The sequence below is a fragment of the Dreissena polymorpha genome, chromosome 13, assembly GCF_020536995.1.
Source record: "Dreissena polymorpha isolate Duluth1 chromosome 13, UMN_Dpol_1.0, whole genome shotgun sequence".
Taxonomy (NCBI): Eukaryota; Metazoa; Mollusca; class Bivalvia; order Myida; family Dreissenidae; genus Dreissena; species Dreissena polymorpha.
Window position 1 is genome coordinate 55,354,242 of NC_068367.1, and position 22,163 is coordinate 55,376,404.

General features: G+C 36.2%; 4 protein-coding genes across 5 annotated transcripts in view; 3 read left to right on the top strand and 1 right to left on the bottom strand.

Moving 5' to 3' along the window:
* LOC127855598 (ATP-dependent RNA helicase DDX42-like) overlaps positions 1 to 20,738 on the top strand; it is a 316,590-nt gene extending 295,852 nt beyond the window's left edge. The window contains exon 23 of one of the 2 annotated variants that reach the window (XR_008037598.1): positions 20,280 to 20,738. The gene's annotated coding sequence lies outside the window, so the exon portion shown is untranslated. Of the gene's footprint in view, positions 1 to 19,948 lie in introns of both variants that reach the window. The other variant, XR_008037599.1, reaches the window with a different exon arrangement.
* Positions 1 to 20,738, top strand: part of LOC127855597 (ATP-dependent RNA helicase DDX42-like) — a 57,852-nt gene extending 37,114 nt beyond the window's left edge. The window contains exons 12-22 of the mRNA XM_052391340.1: positions 1,865 to 1,964; positions 2,902 to 2,949; positions 5,071 to 5,168; positions 7,836 to 7,929; positions 9,154 to 9,234; positions 11,548 to 11,649; positions 13,015 to 13,116; positions 13,435 to 13,559; positions 15,668 to 15,778; positions 16,303 to 16,413; positions 18,864 to 20,738. Coding sequence (XP_052247300.1) covers positions 1,865 to 1,964; positions 2,902 to 2,949; positions 5,071 to 5,168; positions 7,836 to 7,929; positions 9,154 to 9,234; positions 11,548 to 11,649; positions 13,015 to 13,116; positions 13,435 to 13,559; positions 15,668 to 15,778; positions 16,303 to 16,413; positions 18,864 to 18,995 — 1,104 coding nt within the window. The 3' untranslated portion in view covers positions 18,996 to 20,738. The remainder of the gene's footprint in view (positions 1 to 1,864; positions 1,965 to 2,901; positions 2,950 to 5,070; positions 5,169 to 7,835; positions 7,930 to 9,153; positions 9,235 to 11,547; positions 11,650 to 13,014; positions 13,117 to 13,434; positions 13,560 to 15,667; positions 15,779 to 16,302; positions 16,414 to 18,863) is intronic.
* LOC127855600 (zinc finger protein zfp-1-like) overlaps positions 1 to 22,163 on the bottom strand; it is a 317,716-nt gene that overhangs the window by 190,134 nt on the left and 105,419 nt on the right. The window lies entirely within an intron of this gene.
* The window catches only part of LOC127855604 (uncharacterized), a 380,241-nt gene that overhangs the window by 110,713 nt on the left and 247,365 nt on the right, over positions 1 to 22,163 (top strand). The gene's annotated exons all lie outside the window — the stretch shown is intronic.

Here is a 22,163-nt window from a genome sequence, read left to right on the forward strand (position 1 = left end):
ATTCAACAACCTCATACAAAATACAAACATTCATTCATTCTATATCCAAAAAAAACATAGCACATCATGCGCAAAGAAAAGATAACCTATCTCACAAAAAAACTTAAAAACACAGACAACCAATATCATTCACAACAAACAAAACAATTCACTCCACGCTAAAAAACTTGCTTATCTTCTTTTGAACACTAGCACACTTGACCCGGTGCGCAAAGAATTCGTCTTGGAATTTCATAATGGAGTCAAGCATCACCTGGTTGATTTTTGCCAAAGCAACGTTCTTTAGGTGATCAATAAACTGGCACGTTTCGCTGACGGAGCAGGATGGGGGAAGTGCAGAGTTTTCTTCTTCCTCATTGGTATCCGCATCCGGCTGTGTGGGTTTCAGTTCCTCTATAAGTTTGGTCGCAGGCCTCTCCCAGTCCGTGATGTTGGTCTCACAAATTGCAAGGTCCTTATCAACGGCAGTCAGATCCCTGATGTCTTCATCAAACAGATCCCACGAAACACGCAGGAATGCGTGCGGAATATCGTCTTCAGGGTCGTCCTGAATCTCTGTGTCTGCGGGCGAAGACAGCATTTGAACCGCTGATGATTTCTGGACTAAATCCGCACTTCCGGGAACACTTAACGATCGTTTCCTTTTTAATTTCCAACCAAGCTGCAGCAATCCAATAGATTGCCTCCAAGATTGTAATGTCACGAAGGATCTCGTGTCATATTTTTTGGACGCTTCAAACTCACATTTCCATTTGATTCATATTCCTCTATAATTTCTCGCTTACGCTTAAGCACACTCTGTACTTGCATACATCCAACACAGAAATCTATATCGTATTAAGCTGTGTTTTAATGAAGGAACAGGATTGTGCTTCATTCCTGTAGGCGTTGCATTGATTTCAGGGGCTTGAAAAGGAATATGCTTCATTCCTATCGGCCTTGTATTGATTTCAGAGGCTTGAACAGGATTATGCTTCACTCCTATAGGCCTTGTATTGATTTCAGTGGCTTGAACAGGATAAGGCTTCATTCATATAGGCCTTGTATTGAGTTCAGAGGCTCGAACAGGATTATGCTTCATTCCTATAGGCCTTGTATTGATTTCAGGGGCTTGAACAGGATAATGCTTCACTCCTATAGGTCTTGTATTGATTTCAGTGGCTTGAACAGAATAATGCATCATTCCTATAGGCCTTGTATTGATTTCAGTGGCTTGAACAGGATAATGCATCATTCCTATAGGCCTTGTATTGATTTCAGGGGTTGAACAGGATAATGCTTCATTCATATAGGCCTTGTATTGATTTCAGGAGTTGAACAGGATTATGCTTCATTCCTATAGGCCTTGTATTGATTTCAGGGGTTGAACAGGATTATGCATCATTCCTATAGGCCTTGTATTGATTTCAGGTGCTTGAACAGGATTAGGCATCATTCCTATAGGTGTTGTATTGATTTCAGGGGTTGAACAGGATTATGCATCATTCCTTTAGGCCTTGTATTGATTTCAGGTGCTTGAACAGGATTATGCATCATTCCTATAGGCCTTGTATTGATTTCAGGGGTTGAACAGGATAATGCTTCATTCCTATAGGCCTTGTATTGATTTCAGGAGTTGAACAGGATTATGCTTCATTCCTATAGGCCTTGTATTAATTTCAGGGGTTGAACAGGATTATGCATCATTCCTATAGGCCTTGTATTGATTTCAGTGGCTTGAACAGGAGTATGCTTCATTCCTATAGGCCTTGTAGTATTTCAGGGGCTTGAACAGGATTATGCTTCATTCCTTTAGGCCTTGTATTGATTTCAGGGGCTTGAACAGGATTATGCTTCATTCCTATAGGTGTGTCATTGATTTCAGGGGCGGTTAATAGATCTGATAAAGAAGAAGTCTACAAATCTGAAAAGGGTCACATTCCTGGTGTATGATGAGGCAGACAGAATGTTTGACATGGGCTTTGGTAAGAATCACTCCGCAGTAGAAATATACCTAGTATTACTAAAATGGTGTTAACATAAGCTGGTACCTTTCATTTGGAAAAAATATGTTGAAAATATGTGACATGTGACATTCTTGACTAATTTCTGGAATTATAATACCAATTGGCTATCTAAGATGCTGTTACTTCAACTGCAGATTATATAATTTCTGTTTTGCTAGAAATCTTAGGAATTACTATATCGATTTGATGAAACTTTCAATACAGATACTTTATAAAGTGGACCTGTGCTTTTTGCTAGGTGTTGCCACTCCAATTATTTTCAGAGCGTAAATAGAGATTTTTTTTAACCAAGAACATTTTCATTGCCATCAAAGGTCTACTGAAACTAAAACCGATTTCATTCAAATTTTTAACAGCTTATCTACATATACTGACTTCTTCTCTACTTGGTCAATTCATTTTAAACAGAAAGTTTTGTTCCATTTATCTTTAATAGAGAAACAGTCTTAATCGGAACATTTATAACAAATTAAAAAATGCCATCTAATCCCTAGGTACAAACAATGATGATCACAAACATGTATTAATGCTAGTTTCATTGAAATAACTTTAGTTAATCTGGTATGTCATTTTAAAGAGACTTTAAATGCATCAGCTTATTTTGAAATCCTAGGTTATTGTTTTCCAAAATTAAATTCAACTGTAAATTTGTTGCCCCATTTTTTTGTTCTCTTGCATATAATTCACCTATTTACAAAGTGTTTTGTATGGGAACGTCCGTAAGTTTTTACTAATTTTCTAGGGATTGGCATATTATATAAATGTGGAATTATTGTGTGGAAGACTTTTAACTTGATTGTAGTTACTTTTTTGCATAAGTATATTAAGTTAACTTTTTGAAAGACATTTAAAATTCATATATATAAATGTTTACTGAGTTTGTTTTTCTTTTTAGAGGCCCAAGTGCGTTCAATTGCAGATCATGTCAGACCTGACAGACAGAGTAAGTTTAATAACTGACAGGCAGAGTAAGTTTAATAGACCTGACAGACAGAGTAAGTTTAATAGACCTGACAGACAGAGTAAGTTTAATAGACCTGACAGACAGAGTAAGTTTAATAAACCTGACAGACAGAGTATGTTTAATAGACCTGACAGACAGACTAAGTTTAATAGACCTGACAGACAAGGTAAGTTTAATAGACCTGACAGACAGAGTAAGTTTAATAACTGACAGACAAAGTAAGTCTATTAACTGACAGACAGAGTAAGTTTAATAGACCTGACAGGCAGAGTAAGTTTAATAGACCTGACAGACAGAGTAAGTTTAATAGACCTGACAGGCAGAGTAAGTTTAATAACTGACAGACAGAGTAAGTTTAATAACTGACAGGCAGAGTAAGTTTAATAGACCTGACAGGCAGAGTAAGTTTAATAGACCTGACAGACAGAGTAAGTTTAATAGACCTGACAGACAGAGCAAGTTTAATGGACCTGGCAGACAGAGTAAATTTAATAGACCTGACAGACAGAGTTAGTTTAATAGACCTGAAGGACAGAGCAAGTTTAATAGACCTGACAGAGTAAGTTTAATAGACCTGACATACAGCGTAAGTTTAATAGACCTGACAGACAGGGTAAGTTTAATAGACCTGACAGGCAGAGTAAGTTTAATAACTGACAGACAGAGTAAGTTTAATAGACCTTACAGGCAGAGTAAGTTTAAAAGACCTGACAGATGGAGTAAGTTTAATAGACCTGACAGACAGAGTAAGTTTAATAACTGATAGGCAGTGTAAGTTTAATAGACCTGACAGGCAGAGTAAGTTTAATAACTGACAGGCAGAGTAAGTTTAATAACTGACAGGCAGAGTAAGTTTAATGAACCTGACAGGCAGAGTAAGCTTAATAGACCTGACAGGCAGAGTAAGTTTAATAACTGACAGGCAGAGTAAGTTTAATGAACCTGACTGGCAGAGTAAGTTTAATAGACCTGACAGACAGAGTAAGTTTAATAGACCTAACAGACAGAGCAAGTTTAATAGACCTGACAGACAGAGTAAGTTTAATAGACCTGACAGACAAAGTTAGTTTAATAGACCTGACAGACAGAGTAAGTTTAATGAACCTGACAGGCAGAGTAAGTTTAATAACTGACAGGCACAGTAAGTTTAATAACTGACAGGCAGAGTATGCTTAATGAACCTGACAGGCAGAGTAAGTTTAATGAACCTTACAGGCAGAGTACGTTTAATAACTGACAGACAGAGTAGGTTTAATGAACCTGACAGGCAGAGTAAGTTTAATAACTGACATGCAGAGAAAGTTTAATAGACCTAACAGGCATAGTAAGTTTAATAGACCTGACAGGCAGAGTAAGTTTAATGGACCTGACAGGCAGATTTATTTCAATTGCCCTGACAGACAGAGTAAGTTTAATAGACCTGACAGACAGAGTTAGTTTAATAACAAACAGGCAGAGTAAGTTTAATGAACCTGGCAGGCAGAGTAAGTTTATAGACCTGACAGGCAGAGAAAGTTTAATAGACCTGACAGGCACAGTAAGTTTAATAGACCTGACAGGCAGAGTAAGTTTAATAGACCTGACAGACAGAGTAAGTTTAATACTGTAGCCAGTGTGTTTATAATATGTGTTGCCTGCCACATGACAGTGTTTGATCTTGTAGTTTTCATATATCTTTATTCTTTTGGTAAAACATGATACCAATGACATGTTTATTGTTAATTAGTTCTGCAGATTAATTAGCCAAATATTTTGTAAAAAAACATCACAAGCAGATTAGCCTGACCTACTTGTTAAAGTGTGAAATATAAATAAGGTCTGAACTATTTGTGAATTGTCTTAAGAGGTTTCAAGGCTGCCTTAATAACTTCATAGTGAGATTGTGAAATGTGTAAAATAAAAATGAGGTGTACTCTGTGAAAAGGGAGTTTAATGCAAGAAACTTTTTTTACGGAAAAATATCATAAAAGTGGAAAATGTCACCCTGATTAGCCTGTTTGGACTACACAAGCTAATCTGGGACCACAATTTACACACATGCATTACACGGTTTACACCCCCTTTTCATATAGCACGGTCCAAATGTATCCACCATTTCAGCATTGCTGTTTAGTGCAACATTCAGGCGAAAAGTAGAGAAACTTGCTCGAGACATTCTGGCTGATCCCATTCGTGTTGTGCAGGGGGAGGCAGGAGTGGTAAGAGTTTGACATCAAAATAAACCTCGTTCTGGAAAAACTGGGCTTAATGCATGTGCATTAAGTGTCATCCCAGATTAGCCTGTGCAGTGTGCGCTGGCTTATAAATGATGGCACTTTACGCTTTTGTGGAATTTCTTGTTTAAAAGTAGTCTCTTCTAAACAAAAATCCAGTTTAGGCGGAAAGTGTTGTTCTTTGATTAGCCTGTGCGGACTGCATAGGCTAATTAATCTGGGACGGCACTCATGGATTAAGCCCAGTTTACCAAGAGCGCTGGTCGAATAAAGCCGGCCTCACAAAAGACTCGCCTTAAATGCACACTGTTTTGTCAGTGAGACAGAAAAATGACTAGTATAGCATGTTATAGCAGCTAGGCATACACATGTGTTATCATTATGAGATATTATTTATGAAATAGAAGCTGTATTATGAGACATTATTTATGTAATAGAAGCTGTATTATGAGACATTATTTATGTAATAGAAGCTGTGTTATGAGACATTATTTATGTAATAGAAGCTGTATTATGAGACATTATTTATGTAATAGAAGCTGTATTATGAGACATTATTTATGTAATAGAAGCTGTATTATGAGACATTATTTATGTAATAGAAGCTGTTTTATGAGACAATTATTATGTAATAGAAGCTGTATTATGAGACATTATTTATGTAATAGAAGCTGTGTTATGAGACATTATTTATGTAATAGAAGCTGTATTATGAGACATTATTTATGTAATAGAAGCTGTATTATGAGACATTATTTATGTAATAGAAGCTGTATTATGAGACATTATTTATGTAATAGAAGCTGTGTTATGAGACATTATTTATGTAATAGAAGCTGTATTATGATACATTATTTATGTAGTTGAAGCTGTATTATGAGACATTATTTATGTAATAGAAGCTGTGTTATGAGACATTATTTATGTAATAGAAGCTGTGTTATGAGACATTATTTATGTAATAGAAGCTGTATTATGAGACAATTATTATGTAATAGAAGCTGTATTATGAGGCATTATTTATGTAATAGAAGCTGTATTATGAGACATTATTTATGTAATAGAAGCTGTATTATGAGACATTATTTATGTAATAGAAGCTGTATTATGAGACAATTATTATGTAATAGAAGCTGTATTATGAGGCATTATTTATGTAATAGAAGCTGTATTATGAGACATTATTTATGTAATAGAAGCTGTATTATGAGACATTATTTATGTAATAGAAGCTGTATTATGAGACATTATTTATGTAATAGAAGCTGTATTATGAGACAATTATTATGTAATAGAAGCTGTATTATGAGACATTATTTATGTAATAGAAGCTGTATTATGAGACATTATTTATGTAATAGAAGCTGTGTTATGAGACATTATTTATGTAATAGAAGTTGTATTATGAGACATTATTTATGTAATAGAAGCTGTATTATGAGACATTATTTATGTAATAGAAGCTGTATTATGAGACATTATTTATGTAATAGAAGCTGTATTATGAGACATTATTTATGTAATAGAAGCTGTATTATGAGACAATTATTATGTAATAGAAGCTGTATTATGAGGCATTATTTTTGTAATAGAAGCTGTATTATGAGACATTATTTTAAGTGATATCAAATAAGTATGTTATGAATGAATTCCAAAAAAAAATGTATGTGTCTGTAAAAGATACACATGGGAGAAAAGGGGTTGAGATGTGTTACCATAAAAGAGACCGGCCAGCTAGTAAGATGGTAGAGTAGTGTACTTCAAATCTGAGGTTTGAAGGTATGATCCCTGGCCCATTCACATAATTTGTGAGGGGAATGGTCATGTAAATGCCTTCTATGACCATTCTTCCCCTACCTCAGATTCAAGTAGTCCAGTTGTCAGGGCTTTTTTTCTTCTGTGAGAATTGCTGTTTTTCACAATTTTGGTAAATTTGCGACTCAAATTTTCTAGAAGTTCGCAACTCAAATTTTCACAATTTTAAGAAGTTTGCGACTCAAATTGTAACAATTTCACGATTTCAAACAGTTTGCGACTCATATTTTTCACAAAATGGGGGGGGGGGCAAGGCCACTTTAAAAAAAACAGGAAAAAAAGCTCTGGTTGTCAGTTACTGGCATAAGTATGGCAACTTTGTACTGGCAAACCTGTTACTCCAGGAAAGTGTTTGTAGGTTAACTGACCAGCAAAGTGTTTGTAGGTTAACTGACCAGGAAAGTGTTTGTAGGTTAACTGACCAGGAAAGTGTTTGTAGGTTAACTGACCAGGAAAGTGTTTGTAGGTTAACTGACCAGGAAAATGTTTGTAGGTTAACTGACCAGGAAAGTGTCTGTAGGTTAACTGACCACCATGATATGACTGAAATACTGTTGAAAACAGCAAAAAATCAAAGTGAAACTAATACAAAAAGAGACAATCATTTAATATCAGCACTTAAGTAATTTTTAATTAACTATATTTCAAATCAGCTCTTTAGATATTTATGTTTTACAAAGGCTATCAGGCATTGCAATCTTTACTATGCTTCAATATTGATATAAAGACAATTAATTTCTGTAAATGCTTCTTTATTTAAACCAGGCTTATTGTCAACCATTTTCATTGTTGCAACATTCTAAATTTATATTCAATATTGTGTACAACACCCCACAGGCTAATGAAGATGTGACTCAGATGGTAGAGGTGTTACCGCCAGGGCCTGCCAAATGGACATGGCTTGTGAAGCGTCTCGTTGAAATGACAACTTGTAAGTCAGTGTTTATTTTTCCGTCAATTTCCTTTCAAAAAGATCTGTTTTAACCCTATCCCCCACAAGATGCAAAGTGAAAATGGCTTTTGCAAACAGCATAAAACCAGGTTTAATGCTGTTTGCTGCTCATCAGTATCTAAGGGTTGGAAATGAAGCCTGAACAACCTAAATCTAGTAAGAAAGGTTTTTAATTAAATGTAACTTGCTAATGGACCACAAATGCGTGAAAAAAGTATCAAAGTGGTAAAAGGTTAAGAGTGCTGTCATTAGTATTTTGTAGAGCAAATTTTTACTGTCATGAACATGGCATTTCAGTAAACCATTTCTTTGCCCCTACTTTAGAGGGGGGGGGGGGGGCATTAAGATTGTCCTCTGTATGTACATCTTGTTGTCTCATGAAGAATAAGTGATAGTTAGAACAAACTTTATAATGACCATTACCTGGATTAGTGTGTGAACTGGAAAGTGGGGTATTTTCACGGTGTTTTTAGCTACATTTTGTGACAAACAATTGAATATGGGGCAACTGTACGCTAAAAATACCTAGTTTTTAGTTCATCTAAACACAACATGCCAATTGTTAGTTTTTGTGATCCCCTTTGTACTTGGGTTGTCTTGCAGGGTCAATATTTGCTCTGTGAACACTCTTGAGGCTGCATGTATTATTAGTTACACTGTTAGTAACTGATGGGATATACACCGTGTTACAATTGTATCTCAACCCATCACTCGATTAGTCGGGCTGTATGGAAATTACTCAGGGTGTTTGGAAACTACTCCATGGGCACGTGACCCCTCTAAGCCAATCGGATTAGGTCATTTTTGTAGGAGGTAAGATATTCCCCAATCTTCATGAAACTTGGACAGAATAATGGTATAGTATTATATGGGCCAAATTCAAATTGGGTTCATGTGGGGTCAAATACTAGGTCTCAAGGTCAAATTTAAGAAAAAGCTTGTGAACTCTATTTGCCACAGTTATAACCTAATCTTAATGGCACTTGGTGAGAACATTTGTGTAAATGATATCTCGTCAAAACTGGGACAGCAGGGGTCAAAAACAAAGTCCTAAGGTCAAATCAAGAAAATAAGCTTCTGAACACTCTAGAACACTTAATTACTATTTAAGGTCATAGCATAAATTCTGTGGTTTAAACAAAATAAGTATTTAGAATTTTGATATTTAACCCAATAATATTGTACGTGTATACATTTTTTCAGTGGGCAGTGTGCTAATATTTGTGACCCGTAAGGCAAACTCGGAAGAACTGGCAGCCAATCTCAGGAGTAGAGACTTCAAAGGTTTGTTGAGTCCCGCTCTTGGAAAACTGGGTTTAATGCATGTGCATAAAGTGTTGTCCCAGATTAGCTTGTGCATTCATCTTAAATTGGGACGACACTTTACGCTTGAATTGGATTTTTGAAAATAAGAGACTTCCTTTATAGGATGAATACCACCAAAGTTACCTTATATAAAAGATATTCTGGTATTTTTCTTTATGAAAAAGGTGTTTAAATTAAGATATAATGGAGACACAATGAGGGGATAAATAATGCAAGTCTTTACATGTGTACAGTGTACAGGACATATTATTTTCAACTTTGGCGGTACAAGACTGATAGGTATGAAAAATACAAATTTAAATTACGGTCTGCCCATTTTATTTTTTCTCAACTCACTATAAAAATCACCATAAACCCACTAATTGCTGATGACATGTACTGTACTTTACCATGTATTAAGCACAACCATGAATAACAGGCTACCGATTGTTTAATGCCAAAGTGGAGAAAAACAGTTTTATAATACATAGAGAAAACTGGCGTAATTAGACTTCATATTGGCTGCCATTTTATAATTGCGCATTCGGTTGATCACATGACTGAAATGTTGATCAGTGTCACTGAAGTATGGTAAACAATGATTACTGGGATGCGGTCCAATCTTTTTTTTATGCCCCCGGTAGGGTGGCATAAAGCAGTTGAACTGTCCGTCAGTCAGTATGTCAGTCTGTCTGTCCATCCAAAAAAACTTTAACGTTGGCCATAACTTTTTAAGTATTGAAGATAGCACCTTGATATTTGGCATGCATGTGTATCTCATGGAGCTGCACATTTTGATTGGTAAAATTTCAAGGTTTACATTATCCTTCAAGGTTTAGGGTCGAAAAAACAAAGTCAAGGGAAGTAATAAGCTTTAAATGGACATAGTTATCTGACCTGCCCACGTATATATTTTTGTTAAATAAATCAAAGCGGCGCAGAAGGCGGCATTGTGTTTCTGACAAACACATTGTGGTAAAAGGTCAAGGTCATCCGTTACGGTCTACGGTAAAAAATTTAAGGGAAGTAATAAGCTTTAAAAAGGGAGAAAATTATTCAATATTGAACATAGCCACTTTATATATTTGGCATGCATGTGTATCTCATGGCGCTGCACATTTTGAGTGGTGAATCTACAGCCACTGTAGTGGCTTTTAATTATTTGCTACTAAAAATAGAGATTTGTTACAGACAATTTTTTTCAAGGGAAGTAATTTATACAATTATAACTATCATATTATATATTTCCTTACCAATAATTGAAGTTCTTTTCACAGTTACTGTACAGATTTATTATTTTGATTATTTATAACCCAAATGATTGATTTTTCAAAGTTGTTTTTTAAATGATATAATTATAATTTCTTTGATGTTCATTACATACCTGTGGACTTATGTCCATAGATACATGATCAACTGGCTATGATCTCTTTTAAACCACAGGCATTGGTTGTCAGTGATGTCTGACATGGTCATAATTGACTGTGAGACCCCCCCCCCCCCCCCCCCCGGTTGGATTGGACAAAATTCAAGAGAAGTAATGAGATGATTTCTTTATCTGCCAAATGATAAATAGACATTTTATTTCAATGCGGCGCAGTAGGGGGCATTGTGTTTCTGACAAACACATCTCTTGTTTAGTTCTAAAGTCACTGTAAAAATCAACAAAATCCCCCTAATTGTTTATGATTTGTATACAATTAGGCCTCGTTCTTGGAAAACTGGGCTTACTGAATGTGTGTAAAAAGTGATGTCCCAGATTAGCCTGTGCAGTAAGCAGAAAGCACAGGCTAATCTGGACGACTTTTTCTGTCGACAATGAATTTTCGTTTGGAAAATACTTCCTTCAAACAAAAAAATTCATAACAGCATACTGCACAGACTAATCTTGGATGACACTGTATGCAAATGAATTAAACCCAGTTTTTCCAGATCGAGGCACAATGATTTCATTGCTGTTGTTGAACGGAGACAGATGGAGAGAAATGAAATGATCCACTCAATCAAGAAGATGGTGGTCCCCATATCCTGGGAGAATGGGGTTTAATGCATGTGCATAAAGTGTTGTCCCTGAGTTGCATGTGCAGTCAGCACAGGCTAATCAAGGACGACACTTTACTCTATGAATAGATTTTTGTTTAGAAGAAAAAACAATAAAATCAGAAAATGCTGTCCCTGTTTACTGCAGTCAGCACATACTAATCTGGGCCGACACTTTGCGCACATACATTAAACTCTGATTTCCCAGAGCTAGGCTGATTTTAATACAATTCCAGCATGTTTCTATTTCAGTTCTGTTGTTACACGGAGACATGAGCCAGATGGAGAGAAATGAAGTGATCCACTCATTCAAGAAGAAGGAGGTCCCCATACTTGTGGCAACTGACGTGGCTGGTCAGTGAATCAATGTGTTTATGGCCTAGAGAATCTGTGTGTCTATGACCTAGAGAAACCATGTGTCTATGGCCCAGAGAATCCGTTTGTCCATGGCACGGATAATTCATGTGTCTATGGCCCAGAGAATCCATATGTCTATGGCCCAGATAAGTGATATGTCTATGGCACTGAGAACCCATATGTTTATGGCCCAGAGAATTCATGTGTCTATGGCCCAGAGAATCGATGTGTCAATGGCCTAGAGAATCCATGTGTCTATGGCCCAGATAATTCATGTCTATGGCCCAGAGAATCCATGTATCTATGGCCTAGAGAATCGATGTGTCAATGGCCTAGATAATCCATGTGTCTATGGCCCAGATAATTCATGTCTATGGCCCAGAGAATCCATGTATCTATGGCCTAGAGAATCGATGTGTCAATGGCCCAGAGAATCCATGTGTCTATGGCCTAGAGAATCGATGTTTAAATGGCCCAGAGAATCAATGTGTCTGTGGCCCAGAGAATCGATGTGTCAATGGCCCAGAAATTCATGTCTATGGCCCAGAGGATCCATGTGTCTATGGCCTAGAGAATCGATGTATTAATGGCCCAGAGAATCCATGTGTCTATGGCCCAGATAATCGGTGTGTCAATGGCCCAGAGAATCCATGTGTCTATGGCCCAGACAATTCATGTCTATGGCCCAGAAAATCAATGTTTCTATGGCCCAGAGAATCCATGTGTCAATGGCCCAGAGAATCCATTTGTCTATGGCCCATAGAAACAATTAAAAACTTACCCACAAAATAGCATTATAAACTGATTAGAAAACTTTGAAAGATAAGAGTTCTATCATGCTTCATTGTAAAATTCACGAATCCTGTAGCAATCTTCATGAAAATCTCATCATTCAAATATTGGTAAATTTCAACATTCCCCTGAAATGTCAAGTAAATTCTTTATAGCTTATGCGTTTTGGTGCTAAAAGGTAAATCAAGCATATCATTTCTGGCAAAATAATAAACCACTTGATAATCAAGCAAAGAAATTTGTGCAAAACAATAAACCACTGGTGTGTGTATGTGTGAAGGTAACAAAACAATTTTGCACAAAGAAATTGATAAGTGGATGTGGAAGCTGGTTAAAGTCTTCTTGATCATGAAAATACAGACAGAAAGTTATGTGCTGGGCAATAAAATACTTCCAAAACCAGAACATAAGGCTTAATGAATATGATTTTCTATATTTGACACAAACCAGGTCTTGTGGAACAGCTGACTGCAAAAGCAAACCGATATCCTTCATATTTGCTTTAAAAAAAAATTACCACCATCTCGCTGTGTTTTTGCACTTGTATATAATAGAAGATGACCATTTCAGCTAGAGGTCTTGACATTCCTTCAATTAAGACGGTTGTGAATTACGACGTGGCGAGAGACATCGATACGCACACACACAGAGTTGGCAGAACGGGGCGCGCAGGTGGGTACCACAAGTTGACCATTTCTCACTCACAAGCAAAGTGCAAATAGCTACATGCAACCAGCATAAAACCAGAACAGCCTGCGATAAACTGACCAGCTGTTCAGATTGTATGCTGTTTGCTTCTCATTAGTTTATGAAGGTTGTAAATGAAGCCTTTAAAACTTGAATCTAGTTAGAAAAAATGTTCATTTTATTTGATTTTAGATAGAACTACAAAGGTGTCAAAGTGTGTATCTAAGTGTAAACTTGTTATAAACCCTGTTGTTCCAGAGCAAGGTTCATATACATATAATTTCAGTGTGTTTCTTTTTTCAGGTGAGAAGGGGTTTGCCTTCACGCTAGTTACAGAGAAGGATCGAGAGTTTGCAGGTGCCCTTGTGCGTAACTTAGAGGCGGCAAACCAACACGTCCCTCAGCCATTATTAGATCTGGCTATGCAGGTACACACAAACCCATCGCTAAATGATAAAATGATTCAGTTGTCTCTATATGCCCCTCGGTCATTACTAGATCTGGCTATGCATGTACACACAAACCCATTGCTAAATGATAAAGTTGTCTCAATATGCCCCTCGGCCATTACTAGATATGGCTATGCAGGTAAATACAAACCCATCCCTAAATGATAAAATGATATAGTTGTCTCTATATGCCCCTCAGCCATTACTAGATCTGGCTATGCAGGTACACACATACCCAGAATTAAATGATAAAATGATAAAGTTGTCTGTATACGCCCCTCAGCCATTACTAGATCTGGCTATGCATGTACACACAAACCCATCGCTAAATGATAAAATGATTAAGTTGTCTCTATATGCCCCTCAGTCATTACTAGATCTGGCTATGCATGTACAAACAAACCCATTGCTAAATGATAAAATGATAAAGTTGTCTCAATATGCCCCTCAGCCATTACTAGATCTGGCTATGCATGTACACACAAACCCATCGCTAAATGATAAAATGATAAAGTTGTCTCTATATGCCCCTCAGCCATTACTAGATCTGGCTATGCATGTACACACAAACCCATCGCTAAATGATAAAATGATAAAGTTGTCTCTATATGCCCCTCAGCCATTACTAGATCTGGCTATGCAGGTACACACATACCCAGAATTAAATGATAAAATGATATAGTTGTCTCTATACGCCCCCCAGCCATTACTAGATCTGGCTATGCATGTACACACAAACCCATCGCTAAATGATAAAATGATAAAGTTGTCTCTATATGCCCCTAAGCCATTACTAGATCTGGCTATGCAGGTACACACAAACCCATTGCTAAATGATAAAATGATAAAGTTGTCTCAATATGCCCCTCAGCCATTACTAGATCTGGCTATGCATGTACACACAAACCCATTGCTAAATGATAAAATGATAAAGTTGTCTCTATATGCCCCTCAGCCATTACTAGATCTGGCTATGCATGTACATACAAACCCATCGCTAAATGATAAAATTGTCTCTATATGCCACATACAAGTTGACATAACTCAAAATGTACAAGATGATACGATCTCAAATGATGACAGGATTATGTAAAACCCTAATTTTATGCGGAGGTCAAATGTGAGACGATTTTAACTAAATAATGGATTACACTTAATACTACAATCAGTTGAACAATAAATCTTTCCCACTCAGAAGCAAAGTGAAAATTCTATGTGCAAACAGCATAAAACCAGAATAGCCTGCGAGTAACTCACAGTCTGTCCAGGGAACAGGGCATTTTATGGCTATAATAAAACCTTGTTAACACTCTAGAGGCCACATTTATTGTCTGATCTTCATGAAACTTGGGCAGAATATTTGTCTCAATGATATCTTTGGTGAGTTGTTAAGTGGTTGTGGTTGGTTGGAAAACATTGCCGCCAGGGGGTGTGGCATTTTTCCTTATATGGCTATAGTAAAACCTTGTTAACACTCTAGAAAACAGATTTATTGTCCAATCTTCATGAAACATGGTCAGAAAATTTGTTCAAATTGTATATTCGATGAGTTCGAAAATGGTTCCCGTTTGTTGAAAAACATGGCCACTAGGGGGTGGGGCCTTTTAACTAATATGGCTATAGTAAAACCTTGTTAACACTCTAAAGACACATTTAAAGTCCTGTCTTTATTGAACTGGATCAGAACATTCTTTGTAATGATATCTTTGATTAGGTCAAAAATGGTTGGGTCTGTTGAAAAGCATGGCCTCCAGGGGGCGGGGCATTTTCCCTTACAGACATTCCCAATAGTATTTAAAGTCCACAGCACATCCGCTCCTGTAGACTAAGATAACTTGCAGGACCTGACTGGATTCATAGGACTTAATCATCAACGTACAAATGTCCCATTTGTTACATTTGCAAAGAACCAATTGGCACTAAGGGCCAGAAGTATTTTTTATACATGGGGATATCTACAGGGTTAAAAGTTTTCACATCTCTTTTCAAAATGAAAAATAGGTGTCACCAGTGATTAATTTATGAAAATAAAGCACATTATTTCCAATTTCCAATCAAAGAATCCATTTGTTAACTATCAACTTCAGTGTCCATGGTTCCGGAAGACTCGTGTTCAGCAGAGCAAGGGCAAGCGACTAATGGCCGTGCCTGGAGGATCTCTAGGGCAGAAAGAACGCCCAGGCCTTGGGGCCGAGACTGTAAGGTCTTCATTCTTCACTTTGGGAAAATGGGCCTTAATGCATGTGCACAGGCTTTTGAGGGACGACACTTTCTGATTTAAAGCAATTTTTGTTTTAAAGGAAGTACAGTATAATCGGAAAGTGTCGTTCCTGAAGACATTTTACACACATGCATTAAGCCCTGTTTACCCAGATCAAGGCTCTATATATTGTGTACTTGGTCTTGCGGTTCAGTTGTTCTGCTGCTTGTATTTGGCTGGTGAAATGTGTTGCCTTACATGTCTGTTTTCAACATACTTGTATGATGCTGGCTCCATGCCCTAACTGTAATTACGTGTACATATGTACATAATATTCTACTAGTTTATATGTTTATATTTTTTATATTGTTGCCATTTACAGCATATTAAATTTTGCTAACTGGGTAAATATTAAACGATCATATTGCTTTTTTTTAAACTTTACCTGACCTCATATGAAAGAATGGTGCAAAAACATTGTTAGCTAAAACAAAAACAAAAAAGTAAAAACGTATATTTCAGAGCACAAGGGTGCAAGACTCCACAAGTTTCTCATCCTATCGAGCAGGGTCAGCACTGGGAGGGAGAGGACCACAGTCAGACAGAATGGCTGCAATGAAAACTGCCTTTTCTGTAAGTTGGGACCAATCAGGTTGTTGTTTTATGTTTCATTAAAGATAATGACCAATCAGAGTACTTGCTTCATAATGAGAGATCATGAGCAGCGGGTGGCTTGTTTCATGTGAAATAATGATCAATCAGTGAACTTGTTTCGTAATGAAAGATCATGGACAACCATTTGGCTTTTTTAATGAGAGATGATGACCAATCAGAGTACTTGTTGTATAGTGATAGATTAAGACCAACCAGGTGGCTTGTTTCATGAGAGATGATGACCAATCAGGTTGCTTGTTTCATAATCAGAGAACAAGATCAATCAGGTTGTTTGTTTCTTGAGAGATTATGCCCAACCAGGTGGCTTGTTTCATGAGAGATGATGACCAACCAGGTTGCTTGATTCATAATCAGGGGTCTAGACCAACCAGGTGACTTGTTTCATGAAAGATTATGACCAATCAGGTTACTTGTTGCAGAATGAGAGATCAAGACCAGTTAAGTAGCTTGTTTCATGAGATATTATGACTAATCAGGTTACTTGTTACATAGTGAAAGGTCATTACTAACCAGGTTGCTTGTTTCATGAGAGATCATTACCAATTATGGACTTTGTTTCATAGTGAAAGATCATTACTAACCAGGTTGCTTGTTTCATGAGAGATTAATACCAATTAGGGACTTTGTTTCATTGTGAAAGATCATTACTAACCAGGTTACGTATTTCGTTAGAGATTATGACCAATCAGAAAACTCGTTTTATAATGAGATATTTATTAAGACCAATTATGAGGCTTGTTTCATGAGTGAGGGTGACCAGTCAGGGAAGTTGTTTCAAAGTGAGAGATAATGATCTTCAGGTTGCTTGTTTTATGAGAGATAATGTTCAATCAGCGAACTTGTTTCATAGAGAGAGATAAAGACCAACCAGGTGGCTTGTTTCATAGTGAGAGATCAAGACCAATCAGGTTGCTCGTTTTATGAGAGATTATGACCAGTAAGGGAACTTGTTTCATGGGAAGAGATCACAACCTTTTATTTAAAGAGAGATTATGACCAACCTGGTAGGTTGCTTCTTCTTGAGACTTGATTAAATTCCAAAATGTCTTCAAGTTTTGGATAGTAATTATCTGGCTCCATGAACGATGATGATAATTTAGGGAGGTTGTTTAAGTAGAAAGGGATAACTATGATATTATGTGTGCAATCTAAAACAAGCTTTTTTTGTAAAGCTGGATAAATCAAGTTTCTTGCATGAGAGATTTTGACCTATCAGATTGAGTTCTTTCTCAGAAACGAATGAATAAGACGAAAAGTCTGTTAAAGGCGTGTAATTTGGCACATAATTGTACTGCATAAAACACCTTGTTTTTTTTATGCCTGCATGCTTTTGTTTGTTATTCTAACCAGTGAAAATATAAACTTTGTCACAATGAACACAATATTTCTTTTGATTTAAAACTTTTAAGTATGTTTACACCCCGGCAGAAGAGTGGGTATATTGTAGTCTTTATGTGACTTGGTCTGCCCATCAGCCTGTCTGCACAAAAAGTTTTAAGTTTGTTGAGCGAACTATTACAGCATTTCTCCAATAATTAAATTGAAACTTCATATATGCCATCACTATGAAGCTGCAATATACAAGACTATTTTTATCCTAAGTGGTCCCCACTAAGTTATGTGCCCTTGAACCCAGCCATTTTTATTGCAGTAGCAAATAAAGTTCTAAGTTTGTGATGCAAGTTTCTTCCATATTCCTACATCAATTAGAATGAATCTTCAAAAATGTACTCCTTTAGTGTCTTGCAGTGTACATGTGCAATTCACTTTTTTCAACCCCAATGACCCACATATTCCTGAATTATTTGCCCTTGAACATAGATGAGAACACTGTTAAGAGGTACAAGTCAAATGTGTGAGAAAGCTCTTGTTTACATTTGCAATATTCCAGCACAGTGTGTGATACATAGGGCTTTATCTCAATGATCTCCATATATATTTCTATACTTATAGATTAAACATTCAGTAACCTCACTCTAAGAAAATGGGGCTTAAGGTGTCTCCAAGATAAGCCTGTGAAGTTTGCACATGTTAACCCTTTGCATGCTGGGAAATTTGTCGTCTGCTAAAATGTCGTCTGCTGAATTTCTATAATAAGCATTTTCTTCGATTTTTTTCAAAGAATATTATCAGAATAGCAAACAGTTTGGATCCTGATGAGACGCCACGTTCTGTGGCATCTCATCTGGATCCAAACTGTTTGCAAAGGCCTTCAAAATTTGGTTCCCGCACTGAAAGGGTTAATCAGGGATGACACTGTCAGCCTTAACTGGAATTTCGCTAAGGAGGGACTTAATGAAAAAAAAAATAATAAAAAAAGAAATTGTCGCACCTTACACACGATCACTAAGCCCAGTTTTCCCAGATCAAGGGACAAATATATTTCATCAATATTGTGATGATTTCAGGCCCAGTACAAGACAAACTTTATAGCGGCTACCGACTCTGCCCCTAAATCCATCCCGATCGGAATTCATGAGCCAGAGAACCCTGATTCACACCATGATGCAAAACGAAGAAAAAAGTCGCGCTGGGATTAAAAGATTTTTGTATATCATTGACACTACTTTGCTGTCTGAGTTATTCTGAGCATAAAGCATTCTTAGGTGTAGTACCTCTTCTCAGCTGTATTTCCCCCTGTTCAATGGAAACTGTTATGTTCTTGTATTTAACTTTGGGGAATGTGTTTGAAAAAGAGTTTTTTTAATATCTTGGAGTGGGATGCGGAATATACTAAGATAGCTGTAGGATTGTAAAAATTCATTCATAAATTAGCATTGTATACTTAATTTAAAAAATTGTTAATGTGTTAGTTAAATAATGTTGTTCATTGCAAATAGTTGATGATACAGAGAATTTCACTCCCAAGTTTGTGTTCTGTAATTTGTACCTCTGTAAACATTTCAAATGTCAGTTTATTCGGAATTGTTGAGACCTCATGCGAGTCTTTTTGAGCAATGTTAAATCAATGAAGTTAAACTTTGCAAACATCTCAACAGATCATTCCTCAACCTTGTTATCACTGATATAGGAAAAATTGATCACTGATAACTTATCATTCATTGTATGTCATGAGTAATCCATAGTGGAAGCATCTATTTTGTTCACATTTCAGTTCTTGTTTACACGTTATATGTGTATGGTATGAACTGTTAACCATTTGGAAACCACCACTTGTAAAATGCCTCATAAATAAGGGTTCATACTCAAACGAGCTCCTTTGGGAATACCTAGGCATTTCAGTAAATCATGCATTGGTGAGCAATTTTATGAATAGTTACTTTTGCATTAAAATGTTTTCAATGTTTGAAACTATAATAGTTGGATTAAAGAGTACTATTTTACATTTTATTTTTGCATATAGAAAAACTTTGATGATTTTGAAAAGAACATTTTATCTTAATTTCTGTTTGGAGCCTTGTTCATATGAACCCATCGTTTATGTTTAATTGTATGTGTATGAAAGTCACTTTGACTTCCTTGATACTTAAAGGTAAAAAAAGTACAAATGTAGTAAAGTGTTCTCAAGTTCTGTACATCTTTTATGTCAATTGGTTAAAACACCCATATTTTGGAAATGCCAGATTCAAGCTGGCTTCAGGAGGAAAAGACTTTGTCCAAAGCATAACTCTGTCCACCACAGATGAATTTGTATACAACTCGGCAAAAGTGATTACCTTGAGTAGAAGAATTGTCCCTTGCATGAATCAGGCCTCAAAGGTCATGGTCATCTGTAAAGGTCAAATGTAATTTTTACCAGGGCACCTTGTCTTGAACATTGCCTATGGGCTGGTTTTGCAGCTGTGAATAGCATTTTGGGCCAGGTTCTCAAAAACGATTTAAGCTGGAAAGTCATAGGTCATGGTCATCCATAATGGTCAAATGTCGTTTTAACCAGGGCTAGTTGTCTGCAACATTACAGAGGCCCATTGGCTGGTATTGCAGCTGGGATTATCATGTTGGGCCAGTTTCTGGCACAAGATTTATGCTGGAAAGTCAAAGGTCAAGCTCACAATTCAAGGTTAAATGATGGTATATGTTTATGCATACTGTTTGTTTATGCATTTAGGTATCAGTTGTTTGCTGTATGATTAAAGCAAAATGTTACTAGTTCATGTATGTTTTATCTTGAACATTGTTTTTTTCAATGTCATTCATCTAAATAAAACATAAACTGTGTGTTTTAGTACATTGAATGTGCTGTAAATGTTCTTAGATGTGTATAGATTTAATTGGGAAGTTACTGCAGATGTAATAATTGTGGTAATAAAATGTAAAAGTTTTTATATGTTGATATTCAGCACTTTGCTGTGACAGATTTATGCATTATGTGCCTGATATGTAAATATCCATGCATTATGTCTCTGACAATTAAAGATCTGTACATTCTGTGTCTGATATGTACAGATCATGAATCATGTGTCTGATATGAACAGATCCATGCATTATGTGTTGCATATGTACAGATCTATACATTATGTATCTGATATGTATAGATCTATGCATTACGTGTCTGATATGTACAGATCAATACATTATGTGTCTGATATGTACAGATCCATGCATTATGTGTCTGATATGTACAGATCAATGCATTATGTGTCTGATATGTACAGATCAATGCATTATGTGTTAGATATGTACAGATCAATGCATTATGTGTCTGATATGTACAGATCCATGCATTATGTGTTAGATATGTACAGATCTATGCATTATGTGTTAGATATGTACAGATCAATGCATTATGTGTCTGATATGTACAGCTCAATGCATTATGTGTCTGATATGTACAGATCAATGCATTATATGTCTGATATGTACAGATCAATGCATTATATGTCCGATATGTACAGATCCATGCATTATCATATCTGATATATACAGATATGTACAGTATGTGTCTGATATGTACAGATCTATGCATTATGTGTTTGATATTTACAGATCAATGCATTATGTGTTTTATATGTACAGATCTATGCATTATGTGTCTGATATGTACATTGATATACATTTTGTGTTGCATATGTACAGAGCTATGCATTATGTATCTGATATGTACAGATCCATACATTATGTGTCTGATATGTATAGATCCATGCATTATGTATCTGATATGTACAGATCCATACATTATGTGTCTGATATGTACAGATCTATGTGAAAATACGAAAATATGATTATAAAGTGGCTTACCAAGTGAAAATACAAGTTACTCCCTAGCGAAAATTATCAAAACGACGCCATGTTGTAAGTCAGTTCCAACTAAAATCACTTAAACATAGTCAGCTCCCGTATACAAATTCCCACTCTGTATTAGTGTTTGACCAATATGGTCTAGTTACTTTTCTTGTGTCTTTCCGTGAATTTGCTTTCTTCTGGGTTATTTCGGTGTGTTTAGGGTTAATGTTGTATAATTGACCAAAGGCCTTGAATAAAATGGTTAAGAACTGAAGGTCATTCTATTAGGTTTTAGGCCTCCAATAAACTTCATTTTCGTTACCTCTGACGGTCAACGAGTATGTGCGAAAAACTACGATAATTTGGTCAAATACTTCTTATATTCACCAATTTGCAACAAATTCTTCTGTGGTGTAGACGTATAGCATCCGCTTTTGCATTGAAGTCACGGCTTCATTAACCGCGGTAAAAAAAATCAAATGATTATATCTTTTTTGCTACGATACTTTGTTAGACTATGTTGT